This window comes from Hemibagrus wyckioides, linkage group LG24 (assembly GCF_019097595.1).
Source record: "Hemibagrus wyckioides isolate EC202008001 linkage group LG24, SWU_Hwy_1.0, whole genome shotgun sequence".
NCBI classification, from domain to species: Eukaryota; Metazoa; Chordata; class Actinopteri; order Siluriformes; family Bagridae; genus Hemibagrus; species Hemibagrus wyckioides.
The window spans coordinates 5,777,152-5,794,100 of record NC_080733.1 but is presented as its reverse complement, the minus strand read 5'-3'; the positions used below and the strand labels follow the sequence as shown (position 1 = coordinate 5,794,100).

The window sequence follows — 16,949 nt, the reverse complement described above, 5'->3', positions numbered from 1 at the left end:
CTGTGTGTGTGTAGAGTTTGTGTTTGTGTGGGTTTACTCTACCTTCTGTTGTTCCTGTTGTTCTCACACATTTTGTTAATTTGTGTTATGTGTGACTGTGTGTGTGTGGATGGTGCCCTGCAATCAACTGGTGTACCCTTTATAATATATTCCTGGATCTCACCCAGTGTTTTCAAGATTCTCAGTGATACTAACTAGTATATACATATACAATGTATTTTAATTTATTGTTGTTTTTTCCCTTTCCTGTTATAATAACCTCCCCTGTTCTGTGAAGGTTTTCCACTAGATGTTGGAGCGTGGCTGTGTTAACTAAAAGAGCATTAGTGAGATCAGACACTGATGTTGTAAAAGTGAGGAGGTCTGGGGATCAGTCGGTGTTCCAGTTCATCCCAAAGGTGTTCAGTGGGGTTGAGTCAGAGTGCAGGACACTCAAGTTCTTCCACTCCAACCTTCTCAAACCATGTCTTCATGGAGCTCTGTGCTTTGTGTACAGGGGCAGTGTCATGCTTGAACATTTTAGGGCCTCTTAGTTTAGGTGAAAGGAAATCTTAATTTTTTAAAATAAAACGACACTTTGGGGCAAAAGGGCTGAGGTAGGCTGAAAGGGTCTGGAATCCGTATGTAGTGTAGTTCTAAACTTAAACACAAGATGGCAGCACCTTTTCTAAAATCCTTACATCTTTTGCAAGAGCCAGAAAATTATTAGTGGACGCTGTATATAAATTCAGTTTGTTTCTTTTACACTTTGATTATATTCTCAAATCTGGAATTTAGTGTACTTATACATATATATATGTATTGTGCCATTAATGATGACAGAAGGGAATGGTCAGTGGCAGGGTATCTAAGTTCCAGTCCTATGTGGCCAGTAAGCATAATTTTATGATTTTTCTGCTCTAGTGCCATCTGTAAAACCAGGTACAATATTCTGATCATAATATCCTGAGTATAAATTTATGGATATAATTTTCCGGGAACTTCATCATCCTGTTTGCTCCAAGTGCTTAAAAATGTTCAGCTATGATTTTATCTTATCGTGTTCACGGATGTTTCAGTAAACAGGCATTTTTGTTGTTATCGATTTTCTGTCATCGTTGGTCGAGCGTCAGTTTAGCGGCCAAGGTCGATTGAGGTTCATTTGTCCCGAGAGCGCGTGCCAGATGTGTGTGTGTGTGTGTGTGTGTTCGCCAAGACGCCTCCATGGTCATGAACCAATCAGAAACGCCGGGGGGCGTGGCCTGGAGAATGTTGCGCGGATAATGGAAATGGACAATAATAACCCCATGTGCTGTGACAGCCCAGAGAGCTGGACGCGATCTATTTTTTATTCTTCTTCTTATTTCTGAATGGAGGGTCAAGCTGAAAACGCGTGCTGTGAGTGCCGGTGGGACTGGACTCTATTCAGGCTGGGGATCACTGGTCAGTGATGGAGCGCAGGGTGAGGTAGCGCATACCTTGTGTTTTTGTAAATAGGTTTCGGCGCCGTAGGGTCGTGGTGAACGGGGTTTTTTTACACGGCGCCATCACAGCTTTTAGATCACGGACGCGTCGTCGTGACGCTCAACCTTAATGTTGTAAGCGAGCTTTTTTGCACACAGGACATAGCAACCATTTTTATTTCTCTCCCATTGACCGAGCGTGCAGTGCATGTGCTGTAAAACTGTAAAGGATCTGGTGTACACGCTGCTTTCTCGCCACGCAAGAGACTATGCGTTATGCGTGCGCGCGCGCAGCTATTGCATCCGCGTAGCCCACCTGTACCTGGCCTAGCGGACAACATTCATGTCAGATCTGTCGCTGTATCCGACTAAGATACGGGAGGGATAGAGGTGGAGGGAGGGAGGGAGCGGGGATGACGGAGGAGGGAGCGCATATCTGCTCCTTAACGCTCGCGTAACTCAATCCTGTTGAACTGCTGGTAACGAGAGAAAAGCGGCGGTGCGAGGCAGTTTACACGCCTCCGAGCTCCGTTAATGACAGTGGCAATAAAAGTGTCCACAGGTGTAAACGACTAAGAGCGTCTAAGAAATGGTGGGTTTAGTAAGTAGGCTCCTCGGTCACTTATGAAATGTCACTTCATCGCATCCCAAACTGAAGGAAGTCTCCGGGAGGAGAGCGCGAGGATCCCTTACATAAAGCACGTCGGGATGCGAGAGTCTTGCAGCCGCTCCGGAGGAAGAGGAACAGCGCTCCAAGAGCAGGTACCACACTCTTCACTGATGTGCTACTCACGAGAAGGTGCAGAGAGCTAATCAGCAAGAACGGCGGTGATGAGTGTCCTTTCACACCAATCCGTGATTATCTAATGGAATCATGCTTCAAGTGGCTTACTGATGTGGGTGTCAGAGTTACAAGTCAGATGAGTGGCTTGATAGCGTATTTCTTCTCGAGATGCCTCTATAGGAGACACTTTACCCACTTGGTGTCCATGCTTGTGCTGATTTCACAGCTCGGTCTGTCAGGGACGTTTGACTTAATGAGATCCCAAGAGGAGACATCACTAAACAGTGGTCATGACTCAACCAAGCTATCAGATATTGTGTATTATCTGTCATGGCTATTTCAATGTATTGGACTAGTTTTATAGCCTTTCGTTTTACAATACGCCGCCCGGAGTTTAATGAGGGCAAGGGTCTGAAGGTGGAAAAAAACGGCTGGAATCTCAGCACCCTTTTGACAGCATCTAATAACTCATTCCCCTGGCGTCATGCAAGCAAATGTATATGACTTCATGTGGGCCAGGGGAAGGTTAAAAGGAGGAGGGGCAGTAGGCATGAATAGCTCTGCATTATGGCACAGAGAAGGTTCTGTGCATTCACAGCATCTTAAAGTGTGGAGTGCACAGCCGAAATATGTGCGTAAAGTATTCTCCCAGCCAAGACTACTAATGCTGGAGCAGAAGAGAAAAGCTGTAATTGTCCTCGCTCATCCTGTTCGTTAATTAGCCCTTGAGGCATGTGCACGGGCAGCATATTGTTGAGACATAATTAATCAAGCCAAGTCGTAATTATTGTGGACTGGAAATTAAAATGTGAGGAGTAGCAGGGGGCTTTTAGTAAAAGGTAAACATCTTATTAACTCAGGCACACCCTTTCGACCCCTCTGAGGCAACAGTTTAGTTTAATTCTCTACCATTTTCCCCTCGCATGTCTGTGAAATTTCTTGGAGAATAAGTACAGTTTTGCTTGAAACAACACCAAGTTTCACAACAGCATACATTAGATTTATATATCCTTCAAAACTGAGCTATTTGAAGGCTGTGTTTGTTCGAAAACACATTTCGAGGTGAGGCCAGATGATGCAGCAGCACACTGAACCACAGCCTCAGGCCCGGTCAGTCTCATTGCCACAAACACGTAGCACAGCCGTGGCTGCCCCGCCGTTGCTTTCCCTCTAGCCCATAATGATAGAGCTCCACATTTAATTTTAGCTAAATCTTGCCTTGGTCACCTCACCATCCCATTTGTTTCTCTCCAAAAACAGCCACCGTGTACACAACCTACACGTTCTGTCTGAAACCAGCTGCAGTTAAGCAGGGGCCAAAATCACAGAGCAACCCAAAACGCATGGCCAGCACCAACAGGCGTTCTGTGTACAGACAGTGTGGTTATTTTGCAAATATAGCTGTAAAAGGCCAACAAGACAATCTAAAAGAGCTTCTGTGTGTACAGCCTGTATGTCATACTGTGTCTGTATTCACTAAATATTAAAAACTCCTCTTATGCATCATAATGAAGTGTGTTACATTACAGTGAGTGGGAGTTAATTCGGCTCAATAGATCAGTGAAATGAGATTTTGTCTTAGATTTCTTTTTCTTTTTATGAGCTGTTTATCAAACTTGGAGTCATGCAAACACATTTTTACATTATAAAATTCCAGGTATACACTGACTGACGTAATATACAGATGTGTTTTGTGTGAGCGCAGTGATAAAGTCAGAATCCTGAATCTGTGTCTCTGGGCTGAGAGAGATCTAGCTACAGTGACAATGATACTCTGGCAGTTGGATGTGGTTGTAGGTCATTAGAACAGGAGCAGTACTTCTACCGCGTATAGTCTGTTATTCATGCCATTGTGGGTCATGAACTGAGAAAGAATGTCAAGATGGATGTCAACCCAGGCACGCCGTATTCATTAAAATTGATTCTTGTTGACATGAAGGTGCATTCTTTCCTGTAACTGCATCCTGCCAGATGCCAGGCTCTTCGAACCCCATCACAAACCACCTGGAGCTACTCTGTAAGAATCCTAGTTCAGGCTGATAAAAAAAATAAAAAAAAACTTGACCTTGGAAGACATAATAGCAGTTGTATCATCCACAATAATGGAGCATAGACACACTGACATGACAAAAGACACAATCTTAGGTTGAGGATTTATATGAGAATAAGAAGGAGGTTGAGGAATTATATGAGAAGGAGAAGGAGAAGGGATGAGCTGTGAGTCCAGCTGTCACAAGCTCCTCCATGTGAGAAAACAAACCAGGCTGCCGCCGTCTGAGCTGGCCAGTATGGCACCACAAACAACGGCTGCACCTGCTTCTTCTAACCCTACGATTTCACCATAAATCATTTTCTCTTGTGCCCCTCAAAACGAAAGGCATTTTTAGTCCAAGGAAAATGGAAAATATGCATAGAAGTTAACTGATAGTCTCATGAATGCATTATAGAATTGATAGGACAGGGCGATTAGGATGATGGAATGCTCTCATTAGCTGTTATGAATACATCGCAAACTCATTCCTGACCAACCTTGATTCTGGAGTCAGCGTCTATATACGTGCTGTTTACCCGAGAAGCTCAAACACATTCTGAACACACTGAAGGGAAAGATAAGGAATAGAGCGACAGCGATTAAAAAGAGACAGCATCGGTGACGGGCTGTGATGAAGGCTGAGCGGGTGTCAGAGAGTCACTTCCACCAGTCTCTCCCTGTCAGCTCTAGACTCACTCCTGTGGCCCAGTGCTGAGTTCCCCAAGCCCACACATGTCCTCGATTTGCATTGCCCTATATTTATTAGCTGGGCTATCTCTCTCCTGCTCCTGCTCCTATCATCTATTGCAAGGGATTGCAGTGGCCTTCCCTGCTATTGGGACACCTGTATTAACGGCAATCGATTCGCAGAGAAAATTGAGATTAACTTCACCTGCGAGGTAAGAAAAAAGGCAAATGAAATAAAAGAAGGGAAATCAATGTCTTAACTAAAGGAAAGCATGAATTATTGATGAGCAGCACGTAACGTAATCTCAGGCATCTGTTTTCTGACTAATATCAGCACTCGGCGCATAGCACACGGTGAGAGGAGCGTCACCGAGCAAGCAGTGTCTTATTGATTTTATGCTCACATATCCACGCAGACGGAGCACTGAAACATGCCCATAGTTTCATATACAGTATATATGACATATAACACGTCATTTGAATTAAAGTTTAAATTACAGAGCAGCAGAATATTTGTTGTTTTAGATACTATGCTGCAGCTCATTAGATGTGAAATGGAACAGGAGCCTTGTTTCCATCTAAATATTGAATTAAATCACAAATTGACATCACAAAAGCATTATGCAAATTCGAGTGTGCTTCCATCAGCTCTGTTTGGGCTAAGAAAAACATCCCAGAGTTAATATTCATTAAAAAAAAAAAAACCTACAGAGAGCATGGGTAGATACCAGCTTATGAGAAGATTCTTAACCCACAACAATGACAGTAACGTTATATCACATGATTTATATACAATATAAATATATATTTACATATATTATATAGTATATTTGAGCAGGGCATGTTCATCTGCAATCAATTTTGTTTTCTGGAAAATGGGATCATTTTAAGGTTAGAAAATAAAATGTCAGCTTTCATTTCGAAGGCCCTCTTTTGGCTTTTCAGGAATGTTGACGTATATTAAGTGAAGAAAAAAATTGGAGCTCTTTGTACATGTAGATCTCACAATACTACGGACAGTTGAACAGTTGCTTACTGTTTTCTAGCCAGCTGTGGGTCATTTCTTATTCACAGCTGCCAAGACTGAAACACATGCCTGAAAATGATGACCTCCGGAAAAGCAATTAGATATGTGATTATTTTTTATGGCTGTGGATTTCCTTAACATTTCATAGTCATATATATATATATATATATATATATATATATATATATATATATATATATATATACACTGCACTTATAGACAATTGTAAACAACTGTTTAGAGAGAATTCTTTCAGGAATCAGACAAAGAAAGCAGTGATCTAAGTTCAGCCTGATCAAAATGTGGTGTTGGGTTTTTTTTTTAAACCTCCATTAACGTACATTGTTACAGACATAAAATAAAAGCCGTGATTGCGATCCTGCTGCATCTTAATCTAAATGCAAATTCGAAAACAAAAGTGACGCACTCTCGATTGGAGAAGCATTGAATAATCATTATGTTGAGCACCTTAGAAGCATGAGAATCAGCTCCACCTCTCTATATATATAAAAACATCAGTGGATATACCATCAGTGACATCACCATTATGATTTCTAATGGTCTGATCTTAAGAGCTACATATACTTAGAATCCTTTTGAATAAACGCTGTATTTATTTAGTATATATACAGCATGCAGCAGTGAATATGTGTGACTATATGAACAAAAACTAGTTCATCTCCTACAGCTTGTGGGGTGAAATACCATTGCAACCAAGTATAATAGCATTTTCACAAGACTACCTACTACACACTTTCAGTTTCTGTACATCTCCAGGTTTCTATGTGGAACTGTATATATATATATATATATATATATATATATATATATATATAGTATACATATATAGTATATATATATTTTATTATTAACCGTGGTTCATCCCTAAAGACATGTGAGTCAGAAAACCACTATAAAATATCAGCCATTCTATAAATGTTCATCATTCACCTCCACACATAAGCCAGTGTTTCATTGATTTGCTCGCCTTTCTAGGAGTTATTATTCACAAATAAGAACTGCAGCTAGCATTAATAAACGTGTCTGGGCAGGACTAATGCTGCCCCTTTGCTCACTCTGCAAACATATTCAGTGGAGGAGAAGCAGCACGGTTAATGACAGGTTTGCCAGGGTCGTGTTTTATACAATAATTGGGTTGGGACAAAAATACTCTATCAAAAATCTTGCTTTATAGCAAATAATAAGAATAATATTTCCACAAACAAAGGTAAAGTGTAAGTGCAGGCCATGTGTCTCTGATGTACAGATCCATTCCTATTGTCAGATTGCTACGGAATCCTGCAGCAACTGGGGGAGGGAAAATGGAGGATTTACAGAGTGGATAATGTCCATACATCAGAAATGCTTTTCATATGAACAGGCAGAGAAAACAAATGTGATTTTTCCCATGCCTGAATTTTAAGGCTAGTTTCAGAAGGAAGTTGGGAATTTTGCTGAAACCTGGCAACCCTGATTTATTTTATTAGCTCTTCTGTGCCAATAGGGAACACCTTCTGTATCGAATGCAGTTAAACAAAGGTATGTTTAAAACGTACAGATTTGCTCCAAAAATTCAGAAGATACTATAGTGGGACAACCACACGGCTTAATTCTTTTTGCTTTAGGCTGTATAATTAATTATGTCATCCTCTCCAAAAAAATCGATGATCGTGAGCTGCTGCTGCTGATTTATTTCATTCTGATTAAGTAAGATTTCAGATCAAGTCTAATTTGCTGTATGCATTTAGAAAGAAATTGAATATTGTTGCTGTAGATGAAGGTTGATAATAAAGCAGAGAAAAACACAAGCAAAAAAAAAGAAAAATCAGGAATCAAGTGCAAGTTAAATAGAATTTTTAAGCCATATTGTACTACACAGCTGGACACCAGCACTAACCAGAATGGAGTAATTTGTTGCTCTCTGGGAATTCTTAAATTTGTCCCAGAGCTTGCTATTCAAGCAGATATGGTTTGGGAGCCGAGCGAGAAAAAAACAAAATGTGAAGATGGAATTATTGCCTATTCAGTATTACAGAGGACAGGACTGTGGGAAAGGTTTCCAACTGACATGTGATTATTTGTAATTTGACGAGCTTGCCACTGGTTTGCGCAAAAGCAGATCTGTATGTGGTAGCATGTTGTATTGAAAAGTAAACACAAGCTATGATGAGGGAATCTGGACCAAACAGAAATATAAACAAGCATTTCACATTTAGAAGGGAATTCTGAATAATCTATCAATCACACATTTTACAGTTTTGCATTATCTTGTAATCTCACGCCCCACAGAAATCTCAGTGGAGCAGTAGGGATGATGGTCCATGGTGTAGCACTGATAGGAGAGAACAGAAGCATTTATGACAGATAACAAATAAGCAAGGGAGCAAAAGAAGGGTAAAAAGTAAAACTCGAGAAAGCCAGGTGAGACCTGAAAGCTGCCTTTGTGCATAGCCTGGCAGGAGAAACACTGACCTGCTCTGTGACGTGCTACATGCATACACACCCGCAAATACATACACACACGAAGGGGTTATGAAGATGAGGGGAGAGGGTTACTTGGCAAACAACGTAACCTCAAAACTGCAGCATGTTTTCATACCAAACACAAAGTCCAGTCTTTCCCGAGAGTAACGGACACCGCGCTCATAAAGACGATTTATTTTCCCTGCTTGCTCAGTCTTGATTTTACTTCTTAAAAGTTTCGTTATTCCCCCCACTACCTCCCTGCATGTTGGCTGTACTGGACTCTGTTTCACTGGAGCTTGCAGAGAGCTTGATGCTATCTCTTCACAGCTCATGTTTAGCATGCTCAGGCCAAACACTAGGCCAGTGTGTGTGTCAACAGCAGAACGGTCTCAGACCACCAGTGTAAACGCACCCATTTCAAATCAAGCATGGCTGTATGCTGGCACACACACCATCTTTTGTCCTCACCGGAGATGCTTCACTGAGCGTATGCTGGATGTAGATGTTGATGTTATTGTAAAAGAACAAAGAACTTGCTGACAGATGAATAATTTTCCAAGGTTTTTTGTTTTAATGGAACTGCTTACAGTAGTGTTGCATAAAAGTTTTGTTGTGTCTGATATTTTTAATTAAAATTTCATCATTTTGGTTTAATTACATGCACAATTCCCAAGCTAATTTTATTTATAATAGCTACAGTTTTACAGAAAGTAAATAAGATATCTATTCATATGAATATTTTGATAAAAGACAGAATGCATAAGTGTCACATCTAGACTAAATGACCAGAAGGATATTTAGTGATGCTTGCTGTCCATTTCTCTGCTAGGATAGCGCAGAAGGACCCAGTGAGCCATGAGGAAACTGGAGAGCGAGGAGAACTTGCCCCTCATCGCTTTCATTGGACGGCAAGACGAGGACCACACACTGCTGTTACGGCGGGTTCCAGCTCGGCTGTGAGAAAAAGAAAAGGAGTGTAAAAGCCAGAGAGGAGGCCAGTGAGTGCTGTAGCTCCTTCTTCTTCTAATGGACCAGTGGCCGGGGGAGCTATGCCAGAGCTCGGGCCTTTTCCCCCCACCACGTCTGCTCCTTGCTGAAGCTCCCAGCTGAGTCCTGGAGAGCTGAAGGTGAGCGAGGAAGCCCCATGCAGGCACGCAAGAAGTATGTGCTTCTGGGTCTGTGTACGTGCTGCTGGCTGCTGCTCTTCTACTGGGGTGGCCTACACGAGCGGATCCTGGGCCTGGTGACACGCCGGAGGGTCGAAGTGCTGCGCCCATGGCCTGACTGGCTGGACCGTGCCCTTTTACCAGCGTACGCCAGCCATGCAGAGCTGCAGAACGGAGCAGGACCTGGTGAATCCCCCATGCTGCGACGCCAGGCATGGAACAGCATCTATAAGGACAGCCGGTGTCGAATGGAGACATGCTTTGACTTCAGTCGCTGTCATGGACGCGATGGCTTTCGCGTGTATGTATACCCACCTGAGAAGGGCGATCATGTGTCGGAGAGCTACCGCAAAATCCTGGCCTCGGTGGCCGAGTCCAGGTACTACACATCAGACCCACGTGAGGCCTGCTTGTTCGTGCTGGGCATTGACACACTGGACCGTGACCAGCTGTCGACGCAGTTTGTCCCCAACGTCGACGAGCGAATCCGTGGCTACCCGCTCTGGAATGACGGACGCAACCACGTGGTCTTCAATCTCTACTCAGGCACGTGGCCCAACTACACGGAGGACCTGGGTTTTAACATAGGCCAGGCCATCTTGGCCAAGGCCAGCCTGAACACAGAGCATTTCCGGCCTGGCTTTGACGTCTCCATTCCTTTGTTCTCGAAAGAACATCCACAGAAGGGCGGCGAGCGCGGGTGGTTACTGCGCAACACCGTGCCGCCAAAGCGGAAATATTTACTCATGTTCAAAGGGAAACGCTACCTAACGGGTATTGGCTCTGACACACGGAATGCACTGCATCATATCCATAATGGCAAAGACATCATATCTTTAACGACCTGCCGTCACGGCAAGGACTGGGAAAAGCACAAGGATGCTCGCTGTGACCATGACAACCAGGAATACGAGAGGTAAGTCAAGTTAGTGAGCCAAACAGCAGCTGAGCGTGGAATGTGTCTGTGATGCTGCTGGCTATGAACCTGAGCTACTGCCTGCTGAGTATAAAGTGACAAAGCATACTATCACTTACTGTTTAAGAGGGTAGTTTACTTGTGTAAGACATGTGTTGTGGGTGTGTAGGAGGTGCGTGAAACCGAACACTCTATGAAGAACAGGTGAAAATGCATGTATGGTGTGTAAAATGTAGAGCGTTAATGTGCAGACAAATGCATCTGTTTAGGCTTTAAATCAAGAGCTATTTAGTATAACACCCAAACAGCCTTGCCATTTGTTCCTAAGAAAACGATTAGCAAACACTGCAATGAAGTGCAAATCAAAAACAGAAATTAGCTAGGATTAATGACTGCTATTATTCATAAACACTCCTGTAGTTTTTCTTCTTTAACATTACTGTTGTTGGTATAAACACTGTCATGTACAAGCTGCAGACCTGAGGTAACTCCCAGAGAAATAATCATATTTCACTGCTCACTAGACGTAAAACAAAACATTTACTATATCTGGCATCAGAGTAAACTGATTACATCTCGTACTAATACGAATGTGTAGAGCTGGTTAATGAGTAGATGTACGTTTTAGACTCAAAAATACTTAGAGTATCTGTGCAGTTTTAGAAATAAAACCTACTTCTGATAACAAATTGGAAAAAAAAAAAAAAAACAATAATGTATAATATACATATCCTGCTGGGTTAAAGGAAAAACAAAAGGAAAAGGAAAGATATATATCGATTTCCAGCCAGTTTCAGCAGTATGGATAGCAGGAGCGTAACTGCCTCATGCGTCAGCAGGAACAGTGACATTTAGATTTATGTAAAAAGCATCGATAAATAGTGCTGCAAAACGTGGACAAAAGAGCCCCACTGTGATGACTGTAATGCTTATGCATTAGTGTGATATGGAGGGGGAAAAAGGAACAGCAATTGTTCTTTAGGTGACTATGAATGTAGCATGTGATTAGATTGTCAGCATGAACAATCCATCCACAACTACACAGAGAGGGATATTATAGCAGGGTTGCAGTGCAGAAACCTGTGAATGACAAACGTGTGTTTGAGATTTGCTCAGTGCTGCAAAATTGTAGGCACTGAGATGTGATATGGTCAAATGAGTCATTCGTCACTATATTCTTGGTAGGTTGAGTACATATATGACACACACAATAAGAAGAACAGTACAGATCTGAACGCTTGACTCCTACGGAGAGGAGGCGTGCTGGCTGCAGTGAAAGAGACTTTGCTCTCATGCTTTGGTCCACTTGTCCCCTTTAAGTGAAGGGTCACTGCCAATACACCAATACAAAGTTATTCTGACCGCGCACCTTTGCACAATGACGCAGTATTTCTATCCTGGTGGTTGTGATCTCATCCAATGATGCCACTGCCTCGATACACAGGGCACAAGATCTCACTGAATGCCTTGATGGTTATGCAGATTTTGTAAAACAGGGGTGTAAAGTGTTATCCGGAAGGAGCCGGTGTGGGTGATGGTTTTTTTATTCCAACCAAGCAGAAGCCACACCTATTAAACAGTCTTTTAAAAAACCAAGATCAGCTAATTTTACGGTGGAATCAGATGTGGCTCCTGTGTGATTGGAAATAAAATCTACACACACACACACACACACACCAGCCCTTTGTGGTTAAGATTGAACACATCTGTTATGGCCTCACCAATCTCAACCCATTAGAGTTCTGCAGGAACGAGTCAGCATTTTTGCACTTCCATTTCCATCGTTCCAAATGGGGTTTTTTTTGGTTAAATGCCTGAAAAAAGTCTGATTTGATTGAAACAAGCTCAAGATATTGTCAACATTTTATTCTAGGACAAAAAGCACACCCCACTCGTGATTTTTTTAAAGCTTTTACATGGCTGAGGACCAAAGGTTTTAAGGATTTAAAAGATTAAACGTCATCACTCTGAACAATAAAGCTCATCTACTGCACCCTTGTTGTGTTTATACTAATAACACGGTCTTAAAATCTATTCCAGGTCAAACTTTTCATTCATTCGGGTCTAGAGAACATGGTTTTTAAATAAGGATTGAAAGAGTTGGTGACTGTGGTGTAGTTTGTTTGTAGCCTAATATTAGCTTTTTCCCCCCTCTGGTGATTTAGGTATCAAAATTCATAGGAGTTGTGTTTATTGGTGAACATTATCTTGACAAACAAAACAAATCAAACTTTGGTTAGTCACAAAGTTTATTTCCTGCAATAATCCAAAAGCCAGAGAAAAAAAAATCCTATCGGCTTTTTGTCAAGGGAACTAGAGTGATGCTAACTTCTGGGTTTCCGACAAAACTACATCATCCCTGCAGCTCTCTATTGAACAGCTATGAGAGATTTAAGAGCGATGTGTTAGATAGCGCTCCACCATCATCAAAACACCAACAGAGGGAATATATTTCGGAAGAGTTGTGTTCAAACTTCAGTACAGTTTCAGAGATTTGTGGAATCTGGGGCAGAAGCTGCTCTGAAGGCTTGCAATATTATAGATTATTGACTTCTTTTTATTGACTAACTTTTAATGTAATTATAATCATTACGTTTGTGTAGAACAAATAGTATAATTGTTACGTTTATAGTTTATTATGAAATGAACTCAATATAATCAGGCTGAGACTGAGTTAGAGGTAGAAGTTGCTTTAACTGCTGAGTTATGTGAGAAAGTGTAGCGTCTTAATAGTTCCATCACCATGCAGCGCCCCATTCCTGTTTGCTTTGGGTTTGTGGTGTGGACACATTTCCACAGCACAGAGTGAATGAATGAGTTCATTTATTCCACACGACGAGTTCTGAGGGTCTTTCTCTCTCTCACACACTCTCTCACAGAAAGGGAAGGGGTCTTATAACCGCTCTAGCTAGAAGAAGGTAAAGTGCAGCTTGGTGGTCCATGGACTAAGGACCATTTCTGTTTCTTTTCCTTTCAGTAATGAGAGTGGAGACATAAGCTGCTGAGCTGTAGGCAGGGAAGAGGATTTCATTTTGTGTTCACCCTCAGTAGGCAGAGAGCAGTGTAGCCGTGGCCTCTGAAGGAGAGGAACCAGAGAAACAAAAAAAAAAACAAAAAAACAAAAACTGTGAAGATCAGCACTGCATGAAATGAGGTCTATTAACTCATCTGTTTCCTTCTCTTGCTCTCTGTCTGTCTTTCGCGTGTTCTCAATTGATGGGGATAGAGAAGTGGCACAGGAAGAGTTCTTAGGAGGTACTTGCAGGTTAATGATGACCAGCATCTGCCACTGCTACAGATTAACCTGATATCACCTCGAACCATTCACCAAGAAGGAAAGAAGCAGAGAGAGAGAGAAAAGGGGGGTGTATAAGCAGGCAGAGGCTTATCACAACCTAATGGCCTACTTCGCTTGCTTCTTTTTTTAAGGAAAGAAGAACCTGCATTGTACTGAGAATGCAAATGAGGAAGAATGTGAGAGCGAGTTTGGGGGGGAAAAAAATAGGACAAGCGGTTGGGGGACATTTCTGGGACACACTCACACTATCACACATGCAGTGCTTTCCCAGAAGTCTCGACTGTTATTCAAGATATTGTGCAGAAACACCAGTGTGCAATGTCTGCGATCAAGCACACGCGTTAAAGCAGAACAAGCAACGATAAAACCGTAGCCTAGTTTTCGGCATGCCTTATATGGTCTCCATGACTGCTATCACCATGTGGTAGACTTTCTTACAGGTCATTATTCCTGAACATAAAAGCGCACCAGACAAAAAGAGACTAATAAAAGCAATATACTGACATTTTATATTCTACTGTCCAAATAAAACAAAGCAGCAGAAAAAAACAGACACGGGGAACAGATGTATAATGCATCGGATTGTTAAAACAAATACGGAGAGAGTTGAAAATTGCATTTGTATTTAATATGGTGTATTTAAGAACATTTAGTTATAGCATTTTACAGAGAGAGAGAGAGAGAGAGAGAGAGATTCCCAAAAAAAAAAAAGGTTACACCCAACTGTAATTAAGAGGGTGTGAATGTGTACCACTGGAGGGATCATAGCTTGTGTGGATCAGATTCAAACCAAAGGAATCTCAGTCTAATAATAAAATGCATGCTTCAGTTTAAGCCTCCCCTAAAGGATTTTTGAAACTACTTTTACTTTTATTGTCCATCCTCTTTGGATTTATTTTATTACACAATACCGCTTACGAACTAAGAGTGTGGGGTTCAGGGAAATTGTGAAGTACATCTGGTAGGAGACCCCAATTTTTTTTTTTACATTTACAGCATTGGAAATTCCAACCTACCATATATATTTATTTTTTTTATTAGTAGTTTATTTATTTCATAGTTTGTTTGTCTGTTACTAATAATTTGTTTCAGCCCATTTTACAGGTTGAATATGTTTAAGCCTTGATAACTGAAAAGGTCTATAAATGATTCTAATGACAGTTTCAATAGGTAGTTGTACGTCCAAGAATGAATTTTCACAATAAACAAACAAAAAGGAAACAAATATCCGCTGTAGCTTTGTACACAGTCAAGGAATGAGCCTGAAAGTTGAATAGTTGCAAGCTCGTGAAGTTGTTTGTGTCTCCAGAAACTCCAGAAATATTATTATTTCTTTTTAAATGACATCCTCAGTTTTTCGTCAGAGATTTCATGAACAGGATTAAGGCGTGCGCATAAACCCCGAGGAGGAGAAATTACACAGAAAGGTAAAGGTCACTGGTAATACAGAGTATTGCCAAAACGTTTCGGCCTTGAGAAAAGACAAAATGACAAAATACTGCAGCCAGATATCTTAATATCCAAACAGCTGATATGGCAATCAGGGTAATCCATCAAGAGATGATAGTTCATAACAACGTACATTTAAGTTGTCTTGATACGCAATTAGAATAAACATTGATAATTATGTAGATAATATAGTATCTAGATTCAATTCTTAGAAAGATTGTTAACTGGGGTATGATGAATTTTCTTTTGCTTGATTGAATTAGTTTGAAGCTTTCCCAGAGCAATGTATTGGCATTGATGGAGAAAATAACATTACTGTAGGAGTTTTAAACAACTTCCTTGTCTAAGGAAATATTTTTGGACAGTGTGTTTACCAATTATCTACTAGGCTAATAATCTGTTAATAAGCTGTTACATCAGGGAGTAAAATGCATGAGAAATGAGGAACAGAGCCAGTTTATACTGATATACTACTGTTTAAAGTAGACCACAAAGATCATCCTGCAAATGTAGGAAATCTTCTGTAATAATAAATGCCACCGATTGCAGAAAGTTATGAATGTGTATTCGAAATATTTACGTCCTAATAAAAATAGTAGCTTATAATTTCATAAAATAACGTACCATTAAAGAGTCTTCTGATGCTTCCTTGTATGTAAATGGTAGAGTACATTTACAGATGATTCACGGTCTGCTTACAGCATCACTTTTTTTCAAAGACGATTACATTACTTGCGCTAAAATTGCAGCCGTACATAATACATGTGGAACTGCTCTGCTTTAATAAAAAATACAGTGCGTATATAAGCATGCCATATAGTGATGTTTCCTAGTGCATATATCAAGGGTTTTGTATTTATATCAAACATTTAATGAGGTGTGATTATAATGGAAATTGAAATATGATTTATAATATAGTTTACGGTATGTAAATTGTCGCTGGTTTAATACATTACATTATGTACAAATCCGAGTTTACATGCAGTTTCATGCATTTCATTTTGATTCTAGTTTATACAGGTAAATATATTTGGCCATAAAATTATACAGCGCTGCTGAACTGTCCAATCAGAGCATTTGTTTTCTATAACAGCAGCTCTGACACTATTTCCAGCTGTAACATTAATGTCTGATTATTCTAATATATTTATGAGTTATAGTACACATAATACAGCCACATAATCTAAATCTAAATACAAACAGATTAGGAAAAATTAATTTAAGAAAAAAACTGTGTGATCGTTGATACGGTGTCGCTTTCTGTTAGAAGACATTTATTTTACATTCACTGGACGAGTTTCAGATGTCAGCACTTTCCCGGGTTTCTTGGTAACGTGACAAGCCTTATTTTTTTTTCCTATTAATTTCAAGCAAGTGAGAGAGAAAGAAAGACGCTGGTGAGGGAATGAATGTGATGACAGGAATTTCCATGGACGTTCCACAACGTTGGATTTAACTCGAAATGATTAAACAGTGTGACGCCTGGTTATAATAAATTTTACTAATTAAAAATAAATTAAAATTTGCAATCACTGGCAAATCGCTGCATTATAAAAAGCCCTACCTGACATTCTGTATTATTTTGAAGTCGTGCAGCTCATATGTGTTGCTCTGCAGGGTGCTGTGCTTTGCCAGGGGCTGTATCGCACCATCCAGGGTGGATTATTTTCCTGTAATAGCAC

The 16,949-nt window shown here is 40.8% G+C and overlaps 1 protein-coding gene across 3 annotated transcripts in view; it reads left to right on the top strand.

Annotated features, from left to right (window-relative positions):
• The first annotated feature begins 1,245 nt into the window (after nucleotides 1-1,245).
• The window catches only part of LOC131345217 (exostosin-1c), a 49,375-nt gene continuing 33,671 nt past the window's right edge, over nucleotides 1,246-16,949 (top strand). The window contains exons 1-2 of one of the 3 annotated variants that reach the window (XM_058378008.1): nucleotides 1,246-1,441; nucleotides 9,268-10,520. In XM_058378008.1, the coding sequence (XP_058233991.1) occupies nucleotides 9,583-10,520 (938 nt within the window). In that variant the 5' untranslated portion in view covers nucleotides 1,246-1,441; nucleotides 9,268-9,582. Of the gene's footprint in view, nucleotides 2,205-9,267; nucleotides 10,521-16,949 lie in introns of all 3 variants that reach the window. The other 2 variants (XM_058378007.1, XM_058378006.1) reach the window with 2 other exon arrangements.